This window comes from Astyanax mexicanus, chromosome 1 (genome assembly GCF_023375975.1).
Source record: "Astyanax mexicanus isolate ESR-SI-001 chromosome 1, AstMex3_surface, whole genome shotgun sequence".
In the NCBI taxonomy this organism is placed as follows: domain Eukaryota; kingdom Metazoa; phylum Chordata; class Actinopteri; order Characiformes; family Acestrorhamphidae; genus Astyanax; species Astyanax mexicanus.
Window position 1 is genome coordinate 54,747,918 of NC_064408.1, and position 23,988 is coordinate 54,771,905.

Below are 23,988 nucleotides of genomic sequence, written 5' to 3' on the forward strand. Positions count from 1 at the left end.
GAGACCTTTTTTTGAGAGACAGGGATGAGATTTAAAGCGCTCACTACAGACTACTTTCTCCCTCTGAGGATGAGCCTGCGGACCCCTAGAGGGTGCTCCGCGGCCCCCCGGTTGAGAAACCCTGGTGTAGGTACTCTTGTCAGTTAGTAAATACCACCAGTGATGCACAGTGCACACAACAGCAGTAGTAGAAAACAGGGATGAGGCTTCACAGGTAATAAAGGAACTGGAGCCAGAGAGATTATTTCTGTCTGCTGATCAGCATCAATAGATAAACATTAACAAATAGAAATAAAGAAAACGACATTCTTTGCATGGCCTCACGTTGCAGGAGAGGGGAACAAGAAGGTGAAGAAGGAGCTCCACCTTTCCTTACGGGGTAGGAGAGGAGGACGAGAAGAGAAGAAATGGTGACAGTTTCTGGATGCATCCCAGAAGTATCTGCAAACTTGAGCCAGTATGGACGAGTCAAAAGGCCAGCATTTCTTTCTGGCGCACAGTTGGGGTAATTAGCTACACATCTCAGCACAGAACATGCCGATAAATTGGACGTCATAATTAATTATATATATATAAATACAGTTTTTGTGGTTGTTTTTAATGTTTTACGCAGAATCTTCAACTACTTTTGATATGGAACACCTGTATAAATATCATGACTATAATAATGAAGAGTTTTAGAAGTTTGCATTTCCTACAATTACTGTATTTCTGTTGACCCAAACAAGCAATGTTCTTAGGCTTAAATATTTGTGAATATTTGTGTAGAAATGATAGAAATCTTGCCCAGAAAGCTGTGAAAAACTGTCTAAATTGAATTAATTTTCCGTAGTAATGGTGCATCAATGGCAAATTGCAAGGTACCACTAAGTGTGTAAAAATCTGTTTTATGATACTTATACAGCATTACATACTTCCGTACTTTCACAGGTATGCCTGATATATTCTCACTAACTAAATTAGAGTCTGTGTAACATGAATAACATATATCACAGAACAAGTTTATAAATCTTTGGATTTTTATATGGGGCTTGTCATGTTTTCCTGTCAGAGAAGGGAGACATCTGTGGTGCACTCAGTGTATCTCACGTATTTCAGCATTTGTATAAGGCTTTTTGTGAGATGTTTTACTTTTTTTATTTTCACCTGGTTTTAAATAAATAACATGTAACAACACCCTTTTCAATCAAGCAGTTCTCTTCCACAAATGTAGAATAGGTTTAATAATTTGTTGTATGAAAAGGATAACTGTTTTTAGTGTAATATCCTGATAATATTGTTACAAAAATTACACAAAAAAAAGTTTGGATAACACAGACAGTCCTCTTGCATCAATTAAGGGTTTATTTTTTAATGTATGACGAATGGATTGTATTTAAGTTCCTTTAGTCACAATAAACAAAGTTAAGGCACCTAAAAGATCTCAAAAAGCAACACATTGTGCCTCAGTCTGAAGTAATTCAAGAACAGAAGAGTCATTGACCTCTGTCAGTCTGGATACGAAGTAATTTCTAAGGCTCGGGGACTGTGTGTGCGTTTCTAAGGGGTGGAGCGTTGTGTGTGTGCTCTTACTGTGAGACTGCACCGGAAGGGGTGGGGGGGCTCCGCGCTGACAGTCACGCTGTCTACTGCTCTCCGGTCCAATGAAGGTCATTTAAAAAACAGGACATTTCCTCACTGAAAAAAAACGGGAAATACGGACGTTTGGTCACCCTAGTATTACTGACAGGTGTTATAGGGTCTCTCACTAGTTTTCTTTTCAGGGTCATGTAAATCTTGTACTTCCTACCCCTGTCAGTCTCCTTACATTTCTTGATAATACTCCTCACTCCAGTTCTTAAAAGTTGAAAACACTGGTAACTTTGTAAATCCTTCTCCTGCTTGGTAGGCATTATTGCTTCTTTCTTTTTTGTTTTTGGAATGATGCTTTGTGTATGTTATACTGTGTGTAAATCGGGGTGTAACTCTCAGCTACAACTTGATTTACCAAGCTTTCATTGTTACAAAGTTACAGAACAACACTGCATAGCAAGTTGTTAAGGGGGTAATTTAGGGTGAAGTGTGGAAATGTCCTGGTTTTTAAATTACCTTCATTGGACCAGAGAGCAGTAGACAGCGTGACTGCAGTCTCGCCCTTATCATTTTATTGATTTGAATACTCCTAACTACTTTTTACTGACTTACTGCAGCACGAAATTGGTTTGGTAACCTCATTGAGCTTTGAACTTCATAGCCAGGTGTATCCAATCATGAGAAAAGGTATTTAAGGTGGCCAATTGCAAGTTGTTCTCCTATTTGAATCTCCTCTGAAGAGTGGCATCATGGGCTCATCAAAACAACTCTCAAATGATCTAAAAACAAAGACTGTTCAACATAGTTGAAGGATACAAAAAGTTGTCTCAGAGATTTAACCTGTCAGTTTCCACTGTGAGGAACATAGTAAGAAAATGGAAGACCACAGGGACAGTTCTTGTTAAGCCCAGAAGTGGCAGACCAAGAAAAATATCAGAAAGGCAGAGAAGAAGAATGGTGAGAACAGTCAAGGACAATCCACAGACCACCTCCAAAGAGCTGCAGCATCATCTTGCTGCAGATGGTGTCACTGTGCATCAGTCAACAATACAGCGCACTTTGTACAAGGAGAAGCTGTATGAAAGAGTGATGCAAAAGAAGCTATTTCTGCAACACGCCACAAACAGAGTCGCCTGAGGCGTGCTTTTGCTTTTGCATACCTCAAGATTAATAGGGGTGCCCAAACTTTTTCATATCACTATATAGACTGCTTCTACACACATTAGTGAAAGAATGGATCTCTGTCAGGAGCTCAGTCAATTCCAGCGTGGCACTTGTGATAGGATGACAGTTAACTACTATTATAACAAAGTGGAAGTGGCAGATGAAGAACAGAACAGTGGAGAGAGCTTTATGGAATAGGTCCATTCAAATCTTATATCACCAAGTGCAAAGCAGGCGAGTGCATAGTTTAGGCAATTTAGTGTAGCTCATGGTTTAGTCCCCAGCCTGCCACCAGCCATACAAAAAACACACAAAAAGCTTCAAGTATTATTTATTACTCAATGCAAAAACCCTTAACCTATATTATAACTATATTATTAACTTCCACACAACAATAAGCACAAAAAAATCACTTAAAATCCAACAATATGCACTTTACTCAATGCACTTTAATTCAGCTATAAACCAAACAAAATAAGTGTGCTGACAACATTAGTGGTAAACAAACATATTTAGGGTGCTTTTACACCTTTCTTGTTTGGGCTGGATTTTCATAAATGTCAGTTTGGTCTAAACCAAAACAACTGGTGCGAAAACTGCCATGAAGCACAGTCCCGACCAATAGCTCAAAATCTGGTCAGAAAAAGCTAACTTAAACTGGTGACATTAATTATTTTATAAAATAGAGAGGATGGCAGAATGTAGTGGTGTCATGGGCATAAATGTCTTGGCACTATTTTATACTGTTATTACTTGAAACATCAGGTCAACCTTTGTACAAATCCAAGGGTACATTAAGAGTATTTGTCAGTGTATCTAATAAAGATATATGCTAGATTTAATCTAAATAAGTTAGTTTTCTTACTTTACTTTTCGGTTGTTGTTTTAAGACCACTGTTGATGACTGGATCTAAACTGTAGAGGAGTTTGAAATGAAACTATGCAAATACCCATTAACATTTGTATGCAAACAGAAGTCGTTTACTAATTGTCAGGTTCATGAAGCTGCATTAGCTGATTCCACTTTTTTGACCTTTTTTAATTATTTTAGTGTTTTAAAAAGTGAACTGCACCCCCTAGTGCTGACACCCGTCATACTTTATCTGGTAGTATAAAGTCCATACACCAGGGGTCTGCAATTAAGTTTGGCTGTAGGCCAGGTATTTTCCAAGCCGTGTTGGGCCACAAAAAAAAAATCTGTGGCAGGTAAACCCAAGATGAAAAGAAAAAATGAATAAACACACCACTCCTTACCCGGGATCAAACCCGCGCCATTAGTGTGGGGGTCCAACACAACTTTTGCCAACCCCTGCCATACACAGACATATTATTTTGGTGATTGACCAATCCTAAGGCTGCCAAGTGCCTGCTTAAACGCAATGGTGGGCATGTTTTTCTAGTTTAACATCAGAGCCATAGATACTGACCAGGACAGTACATACTAGCACTACTCCAATCTAGTTGCAAATTAATTTTGGTTTGTAACAGCAACACCAAGCAATGTGGTTCCACCAAAGTTTGACATTCGTCTACAATCCCTATAAGTTTGGGAAAAATTGGTTAAACCATTTTTAAATTACAGCTGAATATACATTATCTTTGCAATAAGAGCTCTGCATGTATATCTGAGTGTTTTGATGATTACTGAAATGTAAGTTTTTAAGGTTGCTTTGAACCAGATTTCTGTAGGTGGAGTAAAAATCCAGACAAGTTTTCTCCTTAAAATGTGTGATTTTACATATTGTTTACATCTCAAAATCTTAGAGGGTTGAAGATAGTTGGGAGAAACATTGCGATAAGATTTATTTTCTGTAGTATATATTGCAACATTAAAAATGCAAGAGTTACCACCAGATTTTACAAGGAGTCTACAAGTGACGGACAAACTGGTGGAGGTTTTCTTAAGTGACTAAGATATCACACATCCAGTGTCTATCTGAGACTTAACATCGGGCTCCTTCACAGGCTTAATGTCTTCATCTGGCTTCGGTTTCACTTTTGCCTAGGAATAACAAAAAACAATGGACAACATTATGTAAACAGGTCTAGAGTTCAGTTACGTATAAACAAATCTGAGCAGATATTTTTAATATAATAAATAGTTATACCTTGTCATCTTTCTGTCCTCTGGTGAGATCAAATGTGGCGTAGACCTCCAAAGTGCACTGGTCACTGAGAGCAGGTAGCTCAAAGGAAATGGGTTCTGCAAGACCATAACTTGCCTTTAGCTCCAAAACGGGTGCTTCTGCAGGCACTTTATGGAAGTATCTGTCAAAGAAAGAGGTCATCTAAAATGAGCGGCTTCAAGGTAAACTCTACATGATGATAATGAATACGTGATGCGTACCCCGACAATACATTGTGGAGCATTGTGAATTGTGAATACATTTAAAATTAAGGTTTTTATTATTAGGGAAGAAATAAAATCCAAACCTACATGACCCTGTGTGAAACATTAAAGCTTTTCTAAAGGTGTGTGTCCCATTTCACCTGGAAGACTATATATATATATATATGTACACAAACATTGCAGTCTTCATCATATTGTTTTATATGTTTTTTTTATATATATAATTATAATTTGTTTTAGCGATGGAAAAGCCACCAAGTCAAAGACTAAGTTCTAATACACTGTTTAAAAAAAAACCCTGAGCAACACTTAATCATTACAGTATAACAAAAAGTCAGTTATACTGATTCTTTTTTTGATTTGTGATTTGTAGTTTGTCACTTTTCTTTCAACTAATTACATCATTTATATCAATAAAGATTTTCACCTTAAATATTTAATCCATTGAGGTCTGATGTGGGATTTTTTGGAGCAGTGTATGTGAAAGTGTGTCATTTAAAACAAATTGTATGTGTGCCAGTTCATGCGCAAACTTACATGAACCCATTTTCTCTCTGACATTTTTCCAAAGTGTTTTTGATCAGACCACCAAGTTTCCTGAAGAACAGTTGTTCAGAGGGTTTAGCAGTGCTACCTGGGCCCTTGGTCTGACGGTATTCTTTACACAGCACCTCTGCACGGGAGTAATCTGTAGCAGAACAAACATTTACAAACCCAAAACAAGTTATACATATACACTGTGTTACGAATTATTATGCAAATAATATTTTTCCTTGATTTTCCTAAATGGTCGATGCAAATGACAGTCAGTATAATAAAAGTCATAAATCAGATTTTATTGAACAAACCTCCTGATGATAAGGGTATATTCTTCAAAAAAAAAAAAAATAAATCTAAAGGCCCTGTTCCAAAGTATTATGCACAGCAGAGTTTCAAAACATTTTATAGGTTGAAAAGAACTGAAAAGGTTCAGTTGTTGAGTTTGCAGCATTAGGAGTTTACATTCACTGAAATCAAAAGCTATTTCAATAAAAAACATCCTAACAGGCCAAGTTACATGTTAACATAGGAACCCTTCTTTGATTTCACCTTTACAATTCTTGCATCCATTGAACTTGTGAGTTTTGGTGAGTTTCTGCTTGAATTTCTTTGCATGATGTCAGAAAAGTCTCCCAGAGCTGCTGTTTTAATGTGAACTGCCTCCCGCCCTCATAGATCTTTAGCTTGATGAAACTCCAAAGGTTCTCTATAGGGTTGAGGTCAGGGGAAGATGGTGGACGCACCATGAGTTTCTCTCCTTTTATGCCCACAGCAGCCAATCACACAGAGGTGTTCTTTGCAGCATGAGATGGTGCATTTTCATATATGAAGATGATTTTGTGACGGAAAGCACGGTTCTTCTTTTTGTACCATGGTCAGTCAGAAACTCTTTATACTTTGCTGACGCTATCAACTCTCTCCCCATGATTCCGGCCCAAGACATGATTCCACCCCCTCCTTGCTGTTGTCGCAGCCTTGTTGGAACATGGTGGCCATTATCCAACCATCCACTACTCCATCCATCTGGACCATCCAGCGTTGCACGACTCTCACCAATGGACCAGGCTGTTTGGAAAGTAGTTTTCATGTATGTCTGGGCCACTGCAGCAGTTCTGCTTGTGAGCTCTGGTTGGGGGAGACCGAATAATAAGTTTATGCACCACAACAAGCCTTTGAAGGATCCTACACCTTGACATTTGTGGGACTTCAGAAGCACCAGCAGCTTTAAACACCTGTTTGCGGTGTTGTAATGGCATTTTAGCAGCTGCTCTCGATGAACTTGCCTGGCAGAAACCTTCCTTATTTTGCCTTTATCTACACAAATCTGTCTGCGATCTGAATCAGCAACAAATCTCTTCACAGTACGATGATCACGCTTACGTTTCGTGAAATATCTAATGTTTTTATACCTTGTCCAAGGACTTGCACTGTTTGATGCTTTTGGCAGCATAAGAGATCCTTTTTCTTTCTCATCTTGCTTAAAACCTGTGGCCTGCTTAATAATGTGGAACATCATTCTTAAGTATTAAGTCTTTAATTGGGCTCACCTGGTAAACTAATTATCACAGGTGTCTGAGATTGATTTCAGTGATCCAAAGAGCCCTGAGACACACATCCATGAGTTTAATTGAGAAACAAAAAAAATATATTTTTATTACACTTAAATCTAATTCACATAATAATTTGGAACGCAGTGTAGAATGGCCAGTGCAGACAAATATCCAAATATCAGAAACACTCAATCACCCATAAAAGTATCCAAGTCTGCATAAAGATGCATCTAAGAATTAATCTCCCTCTCTTTTAGCAGGTACTCACATGTTTCTGCCTCCTGTAGGGATCGTATGGCATCTCCACACTTGTCACTGGCCAAAAGAGTCTGTCCATGGTAGCAGTGTGCCTGTTACAGAAAAAAGGGGATTGCCACATACATTTTACTTTAACATTAAATAATGTGTCCTAAAGCAATCCTGAAATTACATGTTTTAATTGTAAAATACATGCTGTAGCAAGTACAGTTACTATAAAAAGTATTTATCCCCTTGTATTTTCCCTATTTTTGCTTTAATTAATGATTTGATATAATAGTTTGCTTTTTGATAAAAAAAAAACAAAACACATTGCTATCAAAGTGACTTAAAATATATATTCCTATTTACAAATACACCATGAAAACAATGTGTGTGCTGTAATCTCATTAAAGAGTATAGGGGATAGATAAAAAACAAGTGAAAGTAACTGAATTAAATCAATCATTTAAATAAGGACAGAATATGGCATGACCAAAGCAAGTCACACTCACAAACTCTGCAAGAAAGAAACAAACTCTGAAATGAAAAGCTTCAACAGGTAAGATGTTTTTCTATTCTTAGTACTGCCTTTTAAATTACATCCATATGGTGAGTGAAATTGAACGGGACATACTAAGGGACTAAGGCTACGCTCACACAGCAGTAAAAGTTGCCCAAATCCAATGTTTATAATTGGCTGTTCACACTAAATGTGACCAATATCTGACATCTGAACGCAACACTTAGCTGAAACGCATGTACTGAAGAACAACGCTTAACCTTAAGTCTTTCTTTAATTCTTGTCAGAATCACATAAGCTATGAGTGAGTTATGGCTGCAGATGGGCGTTTAAACGTTTAAAAGGTCACGTGATTCAGACACGAACATGATTAATTCTGTTTTTTTTTATTCTTTGATGCTGCAGCTATGATCTCAATGCACAATGTTTACTTATTTATTCATAATGCATACTCAATAACTAGCTTGTCCAATCGAAGGACCTTGCGCCAATATAATACATCTTACGTGACTTTGACAAATGCAGCTACAGTATACTGTAAACATTGGGTGTCGAGTCATTAACAGCGGAGGGCTTGGCGGGCGGATTTCAGTCCGATGCAGGGCTGTGATTGCAGTATTTCCTTTCCAGGCTTCCAAAACCAGCATTTATATCATGTGCTGTCTCCTCTGCCAGCCTAAAATGTGCAACTTCCAGCGTTTAAGAACTGAGAAAACAACATGTTGGCTAACGGACTGGTGAAGTTAGCAGGTAAACAGGGGCAGGTAACTACTGAGCAACGTATTGTTAAAAGTTGCTTTATTTAGCTGTTATATATTAGTATAGTTAATCATATATTGTCAAGTTTTTGTTTATTTTGGTTTTCTAAGAAAATAACTTACTATTACTAATTAAAAAGTTAGTTTATATATTTTTACTTTTACCTAAGTAATAATTCAAATGCCCACTTTTGTGAGAATTATTTTGAAGTAACTGTACTTTTACTTCAGTTCTGTTTCTGGCAACTCTATCCACCTCAGATTGGAACAAACATTTGTTACCCCAACCCCTTTTGGAGACACATTGTAGTTGAATTGTGAGCCAGTCATCCACCTCATTTACCTCATTATGGTAGAGCATGATGTATTTGTTTTACCCTCGTCCTTGTGTTTTGTCACACTCTTAAACACCCTGGCCATGGCCAGATTCACAGGGAACAGTCCATTCCGGTTTGTACTAAAACTCTGTACAATTTCAGAAGTGAGAAGTGAAGTCTGCCTCCTCTCTCAAACTCTGAAATACCTTTTAGTTTGGAAGGTGGGTATGTATATTTAGAGGCGGCTTCTGACACACATCTGATACAGCTCTGTCATGTGATGTCTTTTGGGCTTCTACCCTTGCAATAAATACTTTGTGTTGCGGTTAGCGAACCTGACCAGCAACTTAAAAGTGAACATCTCCAACCTCCTGTCTGTGATGTAGGAGCCAATGTGCTGTGTGGGTTCAGGGGCAGCAACAGCTAACCAATTCATTTAAACACTAGGACCTCTTTCTTTGCAGACCCAGGTCACATCCCACAGCAAACAAAGTGCCCCATTTTGTGGTGAAGTATTTTCTACTGGTTTTATGAACATGAATATTGAGATTGGTCACTGGTATCCGGTCACTGTTAAGCTTGTCAAAATATACTGTTCCAGAAATAATTGCAATAAATAATAGTCTTTTCAAAACTTATATTATATCGCTGTCATAATAATATAATAGCAAAAACAATGCAATTTCAGTGGTTAGAGCACAGGGTTTCTAATGAGATGATTTTCTGAGTTTGGCAAGCTGCCACGGTTGGGCCTATAAACAAGCCTTAACCATTACTGCACCAGGTTGCCACTGCCAACTGCCTACTCTCTCTCTCACTGGAGAGAGAGTAGACGACGGAACAGAAAGGCATGACTAAAAACAAGTACAACACAAAAGCATAGCAAAAAGGATTGATGTCATTTTCATATATTATACGACAGGTCAACATGAGAATTATCACAACAGGCCTATTTGTCGCATCTAAATCAAAAATATACCTTTGGGATGTGGCTGAGTTCATATCATGAAAGTCCTCCTGAAGAATCTACAGACCATAATTCATATTAAACTTTTCCAACATAAAATGCATTCCACAAAAAACTAAGGCTTACTTAAAAAGAAAAGAAGGCCCTACCCACTACAAGTGTAGTCTTCCTTACTAAGTGCTTTTGATTCTTTGCTGAAACACAACTTAATATTAAAACAATTACAGTATCTGCTAAAAAAGACTTTGCAAAACACTTACATAAGCCATGTAGAAATGTTGTTTCAGCTGCAAGTATTTTCTCCACTTCATGCTGTATTCTGGATCCAGAGTGTTCAGAGTATGATCTGGTGGGACGAGAAAGTATGTATGCATTCTAAGTATGTATACAATAAATATAGAGATTTAGAACTGGGATCATGCCAGCTTTGCTTTAAAGCAGCTATAAATGAGAGCAAGTGTGAGCAACAAAATGCTAGAAAAGTTGTAAACAATTATACAATATAATTATAACTATAATAAGAGTCTGAGTGATGTGCTTTTATTTTAGCTCAGTTGACAAACTTACCAGCTTTTTGGTAGAAGTTTGCTGTCTCAAATGCTAAAGCTGCAATAAGGCCCACATTATGCTTCAGCTCAATTGCACGGGCAATGGTCACTGAAGGGAAATAGAGAAACATGATCTGAAACCCTGAATGAAAAATTATTATAAAATATATTATATACAGAATATACAACCAAAAAAGTTGGACTGGATTACAGAGCAGGACTGCAGGCACTCCAGATTTCTTAATATTGCGCACTGTAGAGAGGAGAAATATGAAAATCCCTTCCTATTTTCTTTAAGGAACATTATTTGTTCTTACCTTCCTGAGCCTCAGCTTGACTCTGCACAATGTAGGTGTCAATGACCCTGGGCTCCAGGTCTCGCCCTTTCTCAGCTGGTGTGATGAGTCGCGGTATTTGAACCTCCTGGAAGGAGAGAATATTACCTACTCACATACTATTACAAATCTTGTATTCAAAGACTTACAAACTTAAAATATTCCCTACTTTCTACCTAATCCTTATATCATTTTATTAAAATAGCATGGATACTGTAAACGTTAATCTGAAGTATTGTAATTGAAAGTAAACTAAATTGAAACTAAATCAATATTTTGGTAAAATCTATGTTCCACAACTGTATAATACCCATAGTTATTTTAATGAGAGTAATCTAACAATGTGATATGGTAAAGTCATCCTGGAACTTAAAATTTCAACCATAAATCATATTAGGCAATCGATGAGGAAAAAATAATAAAAAGCAGAATGAGAAACTTTTAAGTTTGAAACAATATTAATATGGTACTGAGAAAAACAAACCAACACATACATTTAAGTGAGAGTTACCTTGAGATACTTGAACATTCCTGCAGCAGTTTTAAGGCTCTTATGCACATCTTTTGCCTCATCCTCAGTGATGCTAAAATAAAATTTACACATTTTACACACCATGACCAGGTAACAAATCAAACATGAAAAATGATTTTAGATTTTAAAAAACAAGACAAAGCAAAAATAAAATAAAACGTAAAAAGTACTCACTTTTCTTTTCCGGCAAGCCTTGAAGCAAATTTAGTGTGCCAAATGGCAATGTTAAACCCCATGGACACCAGTTCAAAAACAGCATCTTGTTGAGAACTGAGAAGAAGAAAAAAAGATTATATTACAGCTAAACAGTAAATTCACCCATCAAATGCTGACAATAATGTCTGAGAAATTAAGTTAATACTAGAATTGTTATTAAAAGTAAAATATTGGGGGGGGCCGAGTGGTCCAGTGGTCTAAAGCGTTGCCACTATGAGCGGGAGGTCGCAGGTTCTAACATATATGTTAGAACCTGCGCATGTATCAGAGGAAGCATGTGCTAGTCTTCACCCTCCTGGTGTGTTGGGGCATCACTAGTGATAGGGCCTAATGAGTGCCTTACTCACAACAGTAATAACATTTTTCCTTCTCAACAATTCAAATGTTTGTTCAGTTGTATCTTGAATGTAACTTTGGATGTAATGACTATTATTCTCTCTATAGTAATGCTTTAGTAGGCTCCTACTTCATGTATCAGTCAACTCAGCAATACTACTGCTTTACTTATTAAATATAACTGTTAATACATCACCATTTTTATAATTGAAAATAACAAAGAAAGAAGAGACTTAGGCAACAGTTTGGGCATAATGCACTGTTAGTACTTAGTAACATCTCTTTTGTGAAGTCTCAAAGCTATAACAAAGGCGCAACTTCAAGAAGATAATAGCTGTTGCCTTTTGGGAAAAAGTTGGAGTAAGAATTTAAAAGCCTAAATACTTTATGCCTTGTGGAGAACCGTCCATCTTCTGACTATACACAATAACCAAAATTGTGACCAGATGATAGAAATATCGCCACACTTTACCTAGGTGTGTTTCCTTGCAGAGTGTCAGTCCACCTGAAGTTCTGAATGAACCGCAGCTTGTTCTCTTGCCCGGTTCCATCCAGAGATACAATGAACCCTGTGCATACACAGCAATTAAAGAGCAGGAAGAACGCAACAACTACATTACAGTCAGCAGGATCAGTAAATAGGCTACATTAGTCTTCATTATACATCAGTCATTAGTATAACACACACTGCCTGTGAGATCTGGTCATAAAGCTGAGTGAATAAGTAGCCTGTGTTATTTTTTTATTTACTATCACAATAATTGCAGAAGGAAAGCCCCTCTTATTACCCTGTAAAAGGGAAAGATATTCATCGGTGGCCTTCTTCATGATCTCTGGAGTGCAGGTAGCATCTGTGAACATGTCCAAAAGTCTGGCCCGGCTAGTTCTCAGGTCACTACAACACAATAAACATCATCATCATCATCATCATCATCAACTCTTAGTGGTCCTATAGTGTTTATTCAGGGAATTAGATCAACAGCAGTGAATTGGCAGAAATATCCACATGTAAATTACAGTAAATACTCAGTGTATATGATAAGTAATTCAGACTTTATTAGCGTACAAAACATGCGTACTTGCAGATTTTACTGGCGGCAGGGCTGGACGCAACTCCGTACAGGTTGAAGGACACGGGCGCTGTGGCCTTCAGAGGGTTTCGATGGAACCAGTGGGTCATCGCGCGGCTGGAGACACACCAACACCTGTTCGGCAGGTAAAGGGTTTTATGAGAAATGGTGAAACACTACAACAGAGGTTTATACACCTGCCACTCTAAATTATTACAGTTATCAGATACAGTTCACGCAGCAGTGCTGCTGCTGCTCCACTACTCTGACTGGAGCTGGATCATCAGCTTCAGCATCTCAGCGCCCAGATAACTGCTGTAGTTAATTACACAGGCCGGGCTGAGGTGTCTCAGTCTATCAGCGGCTCTCTCCTCTTGTCTGCCTCTCCATCCTCTGTTCGGGGACCGCAGAGCCTCCATAGAGCCAGTTTAACACAGATCTCCCGCAGATCTCAGAGCGGCTCGGACTCAGGAGCTGTAGGCGCTTATCGGGCTGTGAACTAGCCTGTGTTAGCAAGCTAACCACCCAACACAAACAACCAACTAACTGCCTGATGTAAAACAGAGCACAGGGGCTTTATCTACAGACCCACTTATGTTAAACACTAGTCCTCTTTAAACAGGAATAAATCACAATACCGCGCTGACCTGCGGGAATAAGGGTTTAACCGCGGAGGAAGAAGAAGAAGAAGTGTTTAATCCACACAGACTCTCCCCAAACACCAAATAAACACGATTCTCTTCCTGTTTCTCACACATCACCGCTGATGGCGTACTGCAGAAGATCACGTAATGGCAGAGAGCGGCTTTACCCAGAGACTGAACACTTCACACACCCCTTCTCCGCCCCTCATTTACCTCAGAGCGCTGCTGCCGGCCGCCAGAGGGAGCCCGCCAGAGAGTCCTCAGTGAATCTGGTTGAACCGAGCTAAAGAGCTGAAAACCAGAAATATAAACAGTGTCTAACTACGAGCCCAGGACATTCCTTTAATTTATAAAGTAAAATAACATATTTTCATAAAAAGAAAAGAAACAACCCTGTTCATATTTCAATTTCTCTACAGTAAACGCCTTTTGGACAACATATTGTTATCATTACTGACTGCTACTGTGAGCTGGCTAGTAAGTGAGAGAGCCAGAGGACATATAAAGCTTTGCTTTTTTATGTGTGTGGTGCTAAAACTGTAGACATCAAATACATAGATGCCGCATATCCTGCATATATAGGTTTATACACACACACACATATATATGTACATATAAAGTAAAATTAATTTATTTATATTATATAAAAATATTTATATATTTATATGCCATAACGTTTGTCTGTTAAATAGCATAAATTATTTCAGCATGAAAGCCATACCTGTCAAGTCTCCCGTTTTGGCCGGGAAACTACCGTATTTTAACTCCTCTTTCCCGCCGTCCTCCCGTATTAGTATTTTCCCGTAAATTTCCCGTATTATACTAAATAAAAAAATATATAGGCCACAGGCGACAATGCACTGACCGCTGTGTGTCTCTTAACCAATCGTGGTGCCGGTTCAAGGAGAAAGTCCCGCCTTTCAGGAGATACAGCCAATCAGCTAGCTGGTTTTGCGGAGCGCAGTTTAGTGTGCGGGAAGCCCCGCCCCTCCCCTCGCTGTGAGTTCAGGCAGCTAGTCGGAGCAGCTGACGTTAAAACTAATCTGGATATACGGAGATTTTTCTAAAAGAAAGGTAATTAACCAAAAGACTCTTCTCTGAATCAAAACATAAATTAAACCCACTGTGTGTTTAATAAAATACAGCTTGTGAGCTTAACTTTAGAATTAGCTAGATAGATATTCAGGGTTTGAGAAAAATCTACACACACACACACATATATATATATATATAATGCCCTGCCCTGATGTGCCTGATTAGCCAATAACTATCATTTCCAAACTCTATTAGTTCAGGGCTAGTTTTAGGGTTTGTTAGAATTGTTTAAATCTCAAGTATTGTGGTATAATGTATTATTTAGAAGGGGTAGAAGAGATGGTTGAGCTGGAGAGAGAGAAAATGTGGAGAGGGCTGAAATTAACTGAACTGATCAGGAGTGGACTGAACGATAGAAAGAAGTATTGAAGTAATGAAAGATTATTAATTGTGTAGGCCCCTTAGGACTATTATTTACTTATGGAATATATCTGATCCATGTCCTTTTTGTAAATTTGTGCACCCTTCAATTTCAATTTTAAATCTTTTAAATTAAAAAAAATATATATATATATATGTATATACCTTGAGGCCGGATGTAGTGTTGTACTCTGAAAGTAAGCGGATAGTGTATTTTATAGAGCTGACTGTTCCGTTTGAAGACGAGGTAGATGGAGCTTATGAAAGGAAAAGGCTGAAGTATACAGACTTGGTGGCTGAGGTGAGAGAGCGTGGGTGGCAAGCGTATATTAGACCGGTAGAGGTAGGTACTAGAGGCTTTGTTGCGAAGTCTGCCACAAGACTGCTGTCTGAATTCGGAATTAGAGGTCGTGTGCTAAGGACTGTAGTGAAGGAGTTGTCAGATGTAGCTGAAAGATCTAGTCAGTGGTTGTGGTTCAGAAGGGCTGAGGCTGTGTGGGGAAGGGAGTGAGTTTGTGCTTCTACAGCAAGCTTGGAGGGGGGTGGGTCTGGGACGCCAGTCTTCACTGTTGAGCCTTCTGGAGGTGTCGTGGGCCTAATTCAGCGAAACACTGACGAAGGAAGGTGCCTACCTGATGACCCCTGAGAAGAGCTTGCACTGAAGTTTGTGTTGGAGTTGTTAGATGTAGCTGAAAGATCTAGTCAGTGGTTGTGGTTCAGAAGGGCTGAGGCTGTGTGGGGAAGGGAATGAGTTTGTGCTTCTACAGCAGGCTTGGAGGGGGGTGGGTCTGGGACGCCAGACTTCACTGTTGAGCCTTCTGGAGGTGTCGTGGGCCTAATTCAGCGAAACACTGACGAAGGAAGGTGCCTGCCTGATGACCCCTGAGAAGAGCTTGCACTGAAGTTTGTGTTAGAGTTTGGATGAAGGGGATTGGTGTGGTCCTGCTCTTGTAATAATTTGTCTCATGAGTTTTTTGTAGACGTCTGAGTACTTGGCAGTTGAGGCACGGACCATGAACATAGTTCGCTATGCTTCTGGATTCTTGTCGAGCCAGTATCGGATGGTAGTGGTTGCTGTGTTCTGCTCACGCAACTTATAATGTGATTTATTGTGTGTGATTGTGCTTAGGTAAGTGTGTTGTTGCCATAGTTAAAGGAAGTGAGCTTAGATTAAGGAGGGATTCTGTGTGTTCATAGGTTATTTTTTGGTAGGTCTGTTACTTGGCAGTTGAGGCAATGGACCATGAACATAGTGTTAGGCTGTGCTTCTGGATTCTTGTCGAGCCAGTATCAGATTGTGGTGGTTTTGCTATTATTGTTAGTTGAGTGAGTAGTAGATCCTGGCTGAGCCCTATGCATAACCCCAGCTGTTAGGTGCAGGATTTGTCAATTTCCTGTATTATATTACTTAATTACTAATATATATATATATATATATATATATATATATATATTTTTTTTTTTTTTTTCCTCGTTTGGGCTGTTGGGGCGGCGGAAAAAATCCCTTATTTTTAAGTCCAAAACTTGACAGGTATGCATGAAAGCAGGTATTTGTAATGTGTGACAGCATCCTGAATCATTACTACATCTCTGCTGTTTGTAACAATGCACAACATTAAAGCACTGGGGGCGCAGGGTTGACTCCTCCAATATGGCGCCAGCTCCAATAGACATCGTCAGTCGATGCAGCGTCTATGTAGATAGTCTATGGCTGAAACTATGAATTTGTTCAGTTGCTGCATATGATCTCATTTATTTTGGACTTACTCGGCAACGCCCTCTAGTGTCTAACAAACCCGAGACACAGAATGACACACGACTGCAGTGGTCTACCATTAAAAACCATTAAAAGCAGGGGTCTCAAAGTACCGGCCCGCCCCTCACGGGTTAACAAAATAAGCATACATCTGGCCCGCAATTCAATTTAATTATTTATGCTTTATTATGTTCGTTTTCATATTTTATCTTAACTTGTATTTGGGTGTGTGTGTGTGGTTTTTGTTTTTTTTTTTGCTTACGCTGCGTTGCCTGCTTTAATAGTCTTCAGTAGCCTTCAACAGTCTAACCTTGCAGCCGTGGTGTGTCCACTAAACTCCGTAGTTATAAACATCCTGAGGTTAGCAGCGCGCTAACTGACCTGTTTATAATGTAATCCAGCAGTGACTCCACTACGGCTGCTCTAAACTGCTACTGTTAGCTGCTTGGGCTGAAAGATTAACTGTAGAGAGCTGTATTATCCGGTTAGTGGGGTTAAAATCTTTATTTCATACACAGAAGAACTTAAACATTTTAAAAACGCTCCAGACTGGCTCAGCTGAGCCCTGTTTTTGCCACCAGTGTTAATTTTGACAACAAATTTTGATTTAGTCTTAGTCATAGTCCTGTGACGAAAATAGCATTTAGTTTTAGTCACAATTTAGTTATCTGAAATGTTTTTAGTTTTAGTCTAGTTTTAGTTGACTAAATGTCATAAGAATATAGTCTACTAAAATTACAGTCAATTTAGTCGACTAAAATGTAAAGGGTATAAATGTAAATGCTTTTTCATCAGTTCCCTTGAATTATTAACTACACATTTATATGGAATGAAACATGTAATGACCACTTGTGTAATATTGTTAATGTTTGAATGTGAAATGTATTTATATATGATTTAATGTATATTATTATTGTAGGTGTGTGACTACACATATTTTACATTTTAAAAATTGCTCTAGAAATCAGGTCATAAAACATCTGAATAGTTCAATTATAGTTTGAACAGAGCTGTAGATGCAAAAACAGCTTTTAAAGGATCTAGTTTTATCTCCAGCAGTAACCCAGCATACCTACTGTAGCTACATTCTATTAATGAGATCAAAAACACACCTTCACACACTGTCCTGTAGAGATGCTCTCAGGATGTACTGAGAGACTTCATGAGTTAAAGTGAGAAACTTATGAGAAAGTGCTGTAAGGAACTTTACACAGACTTTTGGGTTCATAGATTCACTTATTTTATTGTTTTATTTTGGATATATTATTGAGTTTCTTTCTGACCTGTTCCTGCTTTAACACTAGCTATATCTTTCCCACTGTGAGACTAAACAGATGATCTGATCTTAATGAGTGAGTTCTGTATCAGTTCTGTGTTTTAGTGCACTGCCGAGTTAAACACACCATCAGCTCATGAAATAACATCAGCATTAAAACGCGGATCTCTGCATGGAGAACTGTGTGACTCTGGTCTGCAGAAGCTGAAAGATTAGTGGTGTTTTTACCGGAGATGGAGTCGCTCCACACGGTTTACACGTTTTCTTGTTTTTCGCGACGTCAAAGGAGAAATGTATCGCCTCTCCTCTCTCTCTCTCCCTGCTAAACACTGAGTTAGCTTCCAGTCGAGCTCCGTAACGACAGGTTAATTCCCGGGTTTGTAACTGAGCGCGCGGCGCTACTGCAGGAGAGGCGGGTACTGATTGGATGACTACCCCACTTATCCCGCCTCTCTACCGCCGCTAATGTAACAGTGGTTGGATCTCTTCATAACTGGTCCCTACCTTTCACAGAACTAAATCAAAATTCTGATTGGATTTCGTCCCTGCCAAACATTTTCGTCTCGTTTTTATTCGTTGCTGAAAATGTCAGTTAATTTCGTCTCGTTGTGTGAGCGGAGCCGCTGCCTGCACTCACACAGACACCGCTGCACACACACATGGGGAGGAGTGTTCCCTGTCATATCAGAGCGATTTCAGGAGAAGGGTAATGCTGCAGGCCGGAGCCCCAGTGGGCGTGGCTAAATGGCGGAGCAATCATTTTTGACTGCAGCCAATCAGATACTACACGTTCATTGTCAATCACTTTTTATAAAGCCAATCCTCAGACAGACCAAGCTGTCCATCATTTTTTACTGCAGCCAATCACCTTAACAGATCTGTCAAAAGAAGGCGGAAACTGCGTTGCTAATATTAACTGGTCTAACAAAAAATACATTCAAGTCAACATTTTTATATTTTTAGTTCATGATGTGTGTTTAAATATTGTATGCTATGTTTCACTTTGAGTTTTTAGGTAAATAAACTGTATTTCTTTATTATAATGTAATTTTGTTAAGATTTATCCTAAAGACAAAGTTTCTTGATGTCAGCTGGGTGGCATAATTTATTTGAACTGATGAATAGCTGAATTAGGATTGTTTGACTTTTCACAAAAACACTGAAACAGTAAATTCTTGAAATTAATACATTTATCTAAGACAAAGAAACATGACTTTGTTTTAATTTCAATACTAATAACTAATATGAATATCTCATTCTTTACTAAACTGTGTAGTTTAGCTAAACAACCGCTTGTTTTTTTTATATCCAATACATTTTTAAACAAACCTGCTTATCAACAGGTAACTATTGAATAATTAAAAAATATAAATATAACTACACAGTTCATTAATAGACAAATGTTTCTTAATACAAACTAAACAAAATCAAATAAAAAGTAAACCAAGATCTAGGTTTAAATTTACAAAATGTTAATTTTTAAAAAATTAAACCCGCTCATATAAAGGCACAACTCAGCAATAAATGGCTTATATTCTGTATGTAGAAATGTGTGTACAATAAAATAAAAAATAGGTTTATGTTTCCCTCATTCTTTCTTGGCCTGAAAACTCCAGCGTGTTAATTGGAGTTTTCTCAAGAGATCTTGTCTCTCTCTGTCGCCTGTTTGTGCCTCCACTACTTGCTTTGGAAGTGATGGTTTGCCCTCGGAACAGCTGGGCTTGCCGCTCGCATATGCCGGCTTTACTGAGAAGAATAAATACATCACCGCGAAAGGCTTTGGTGAAAATAGCATATAGAAAAGGATTAGCGCAGGAGTTTAGTGGGTAGAATAACACCAGCAGGATCTTGGAGTTAGAAATGGTTATGAGTGGGTGGTCCAGCACAGCTGACAAAGCATAGAAAGAGATGGGTGCCATGCAAATAAAATCTGTGAAAATAAGTATAGCCATGCGCTTGGCAATGTTAGTGTCTTTTCTGGCTGAGGTGTAGGTGGGGTTGTGCACAGTACAGTATATCTTGATGTAGCAAAAACAGATGACCACAAAGGCTAAAATGTTAAAAACAAGCAGAAAGAGAATGTAGATTTGGTCCACAAGCGAAGGAGTGTCCATGGGCAGACAGATACTGACCTTCTGGTAGCTGCTAATCCCTAAAACAGGCATTAGAGCAAGCAGAAGGCTGAAAAGCCAACCTCCAAACATGACGGCACAGGCATGGGACATACGCAGCTTTTGATCTAAGCGCATTGCAAAATTAATGGCATGCCAGCGCTCCAAAGTGATAATAGTCAGTGTGTAAACTGATAATTCACTGGCAAAGACAGAAAAGAAACCAGCAAGGGTGCACCCGGGCCCTGTCTGCCAGTCTATAGCATGATTATAGTACTCTGACTGAGTGTAAAGGTCCACCGAGGCTATGAGAAGCAAGTAGAAACCCATGCATAAGTCAGCAAAGGCCAGATGGCACATAAGGAACCGGGAGACAGAAAGTTTAAAGCGACTTGTAAGAAGCACAAAGAGAACAAAAAGATTCCCCAATACAGCCAAAAGACTGACAAACCAAACAGACACTCTCAGGAAACTGAAGCCCATAATATCTTCACATGGGTTGAACTCATCAGGAGTTGGGAAGCATGAAACCTGCTCTCCATCCTCACACACAACATAGTCATAGGGACTGTCAAAGTCCTGAAGAGTGTCCCCCTGGGTGTTCTTTAGTGTGTCCCTAAAGCCCACATCATCATCATCAGGGTGTCCGCCAATAGAGGCTTGGTAATTCAGACTACCGTGGAAATCCTGATGGTCGTAGGTGTCCACATTCCAGATGTTAGAGTCAACGCCTTGGTTTGTACTACCATGGAAGGCTGGGACTACTTGCATGCCAGTGGATCTCTTATGATGGTGGTTGTACATGGCAGTCAAGTTACAAATTACATCCTCCAGGATCCTGTTATTGACATAAAGAACAGATAGTGTCATTTTCCATAAAATTGTTTACATGTTTATTTATCATGTTATTTACAAGGACAACAATGCTAACAAATAAGAAAGATGGTGCAGAGGAAAGTAAGGCAGGTTAAGCATTTAGAGCAGAACTTAACATAAGGAGGCAAAACAACAACCTCAAGACAGAATTAAAAGCATATTTTAGAATGTTTACGGTACAGTATGACTTTACAGCTTCTTTTGTCACGAACAGTCATGAATTTGCATATCCAGTACATTGAGCACAGACTGTCACAGCACATATCCCTTAGCCGTGCATATCTGTACTACCACCTTGTGATGGTTTGTTGTAAAATCATTTAACTACAATGGTTTTCTCATTGGTTTATTCAGACCATGCGATTTAAGACTCTAAAGGTTAACTAGGATAAGCCTAAAGTAGTTAAACATCTCTCCATGTGGTACGACAGGGATCTTCTCCTTCTTTTTCCTTTAAATGAATGAATGAACAAATGACCACACAAACAAATGAAGAATGAACAAATTAATGAATTAAGCAAAGAAAGAAAGAAAAGGAAAGAACTCAGTAAAGCACTTCAATTACGTCCTTGCACCTCCTAGACCCATTATTGTTAAATTTCCCCAGTCCAATATCAAAAAGATGGTTTTAAGAAAGACATGGCAAAAGAGATACAAACAATAAAACAATATTCACCACAGACAAAACTCCTATCACTGGTTGTTACTGGAAAATATATCTAAGTGAAGTGAAGAAACACACATTATAGGCCTATCCTCATCTAGTTTTCCATCTGGTGTGCTCTCACTCTGTAACCTTTTAGCCAAGAGGGTGCAAAAGCAAAGCTCACACCAGTACTTAGATAAGCAGCAGTTCCTTACTTAATGTATTTAAAATATGTATTGCTTTGAACAGCCCTACTTCTTAAAGCCGTCTCTGATTCTGTTACATCAACTGTATATTTGTAGGCAGCTGTCAGTATGACAGTGTCCTGTTTTTTTTTTTTGGTAGGAATTGGGTGGCAACATTGAATGCCTCTGTTTCTTTCAGTAATCATTTATAAACCTCCTAAACTATCTGCTCTCCTCTTTTACAAAGAATTATGTAAATACTGTCTGTTGTTCACACAAATTGGGATGCCTGTATTTTAGCTGGTGATTTTATCATACATGTTCATAATTTAGCAGATTCCAAAGCGTTCATAGATTTTAAAGGAAACTTGGACATACAATGGATTTATTTATATCATATAGACTTAATATTATTACGTACCTGCCATTGATTTTGCTCTGTCTGACCAATGTGTTTTTAATAGTTTTAATAATTCTGTTCAGTATTACAGAAGTATAACAAAATGTACAAAATGCTACATCACACTTGAAATAGCCAAAACTTTAACATTGAATATTGCAACCTACAAAAGTAATTACTGCTGACATCCAGTGATGACTAAGTGAGAAGTAAACCTGATTTCTTGATTTACTATGAAAAGGCTACACCATGGAAAAATAATCATACCATGGAATTAAAACACAAATGCTGAATTATAGTATAGTAGACCCCACAGTAATTCTGGAGATTGAGCCTCAGTGTCTAAATGTGAAGAGCTTGCTTGCTATTTCAGGGAATAAATATTAAACATTAAAACAAACATTTGGCAACAAAACAATATCTCTGTACTTTATCTGTACCTGAATTAGTACAATCTGCCTAGCCACTGCTTCCATTAATGAAACAGCATCTAAATCACAGCCAGAGTTACGAGCCAATGAATAAGGGCTCTGCCCTGCTTGAGTGGTGAATTTGTGCATTTGTCATCACCCTCTCTACTGTAATTGGATCAATATGGTACTATGTTTTGTACAAAACTGGCTAAAACTAAATAATCCATTTGAAGATTAGCAATGTATTTACTCAAGCTGTGTTCTTTAGGCAGTATCTCCGTAATAGTGGACTGGACTGTGTGTAAATGTGACGTTTGGTGTGAACCACATTGTCTTTACACCATAATGACTGTTGTAAAAAGTAGATTCATTTGGTATCATGAGGACACCCAGTGTATGGAGAGGAATGGACCTCTGATGGTTGACTGTTGTCAGGATTTTAATCAGTCAGTAGCGCACCTGTGTTTTCCGCTGCAAAGATAGCAATATGCCCGAAATTTACCTGAATACACCTCACTTCCAGACCACCACACCTATCAGCATAGATATACTTACAAGGATCTTTGCTATTTAAATAACGCAGGTGCAAGACATAAAAATGTTGGCAGGGTGTAAGGTAGCAATAAGCATTGTTACACATCTTGCACAGGGTGTAAGATAGGGTGCTTAACAAATGAGTTTATAACTGTATTTTACAGATATTTATTTCACAGTTATATACTAGTTCATTCAGATATTCTACTACTGTTGTGAATAGGTAGACTTATTTCAACCACCAAAACAATTAATTCACATGAGATTTCACAATATATATGTACCGAGGGAGCAGACGGAGGCGGACGTAAACGCAGGTAAAGACAGACTAAATAAATAACAAATAAACAAATAACAAAGAACATAAACCTAAACAAACAAGAGATGATAATAATAATAATAATAATAATAATAATAATAATAATAATAATAATAATAATATAAACAGACAGGAAGGATAACAAAACGAAACTAGAACTAAACAGAGCTAGGGATATATACAAGGTAAACAAAGAAACAAACAGGAAACAAACGTAACTAGAGATAAGCAATAACGTGATGTGGAAATAAGCAAAGACGTGACGAGACAGACAGCGTGGGAAGGTGCAAAGACCGACAGCAAACATAGACAAAGGAAACCTATTTATACACACAGGAAACCATCACTAACCAAGAAC

General features: G+C 38.4%; 2 protein-coding genes across 2 annotated transcripts in view; both read right to left on the minus strand.

The window, feature by feature from the left end:
- Positions 1–4,514: 4,514 nt before the first annotated feature.
- brox (BRO1 domain and CAAX motif containing) lies at positions 4,515–13,978 on the minus strand. Its single transcript, XM_007255626.4, has 13 exons — positions 13,873–13,978; positions 13,025–13,150; positions 12,734–12,840; positions 12,418–12,514; positions 11,568–11,663; positions 11,373–11,445; positions 10,844–10,949; positions 10,546–10,635; positions 10,239–10,324; positions 7,445–7,526; positions 5,624–5,774; positions 4,845–5,004; positions 4,515–4,738 (listed from the first exon to the last, which is right to left on the minus strand). The coding sequence occupies exons 2-13, from the start codon at positions 13,123–13,125 to the stop codon at positions 4,646–4,648; spliced, it is 1,242 nt and encodes a 413-aa protein (XP_007255688.2). The 5' UTR covers positions 13,126–13,150; positions 13,873–13,978; the 3' UTR covers positions 4,515–4,645.
- A 5,671-nt stretch (positions 13,979–19,649) lies between these two features.
- tshr (thyroid stimulating hormone receptor) overlaps positions 19,650–23,988 on the minus strand; it is a 35,956-nt gene continuing 31,617 nt past the window's right edge. The window contains exon 10 of the mRNA XM_007255681.4: positions 19,650–21,095. Within this exon, the coding sequence (XP_007255743.3) occupies positions 19,724–21,095 (1,372 nt within the window). The 3' untranslated portion in view covers positions 19,650–19,723. The remainder of the gene's footprint in view (positions 21,096–23,988) is intronic.

Coding starts and splice junctions, on each gene's coding strand:
- brox (XM_007255626.4), bottom strand. CDS start 13,125: ATGACCCACTGGTTCCATCGAAACCCTCTGAAGGCCACAGCGCCCGTG. Junction 11,664..12,417: donor CTGCAAGGAAACACACCTAG/GTAAAGTGTGGC, acceptor TCTTCTTCTCAG/TTCTCAACAAGATGCTGTTT. Junction 10,325..10,545: donor AAACTTCTACCAAAAAGCTG/GTAAGTTTGTCA, acceptor TCGTCCCACCAG/ATCATACTCTGAACACTCTG.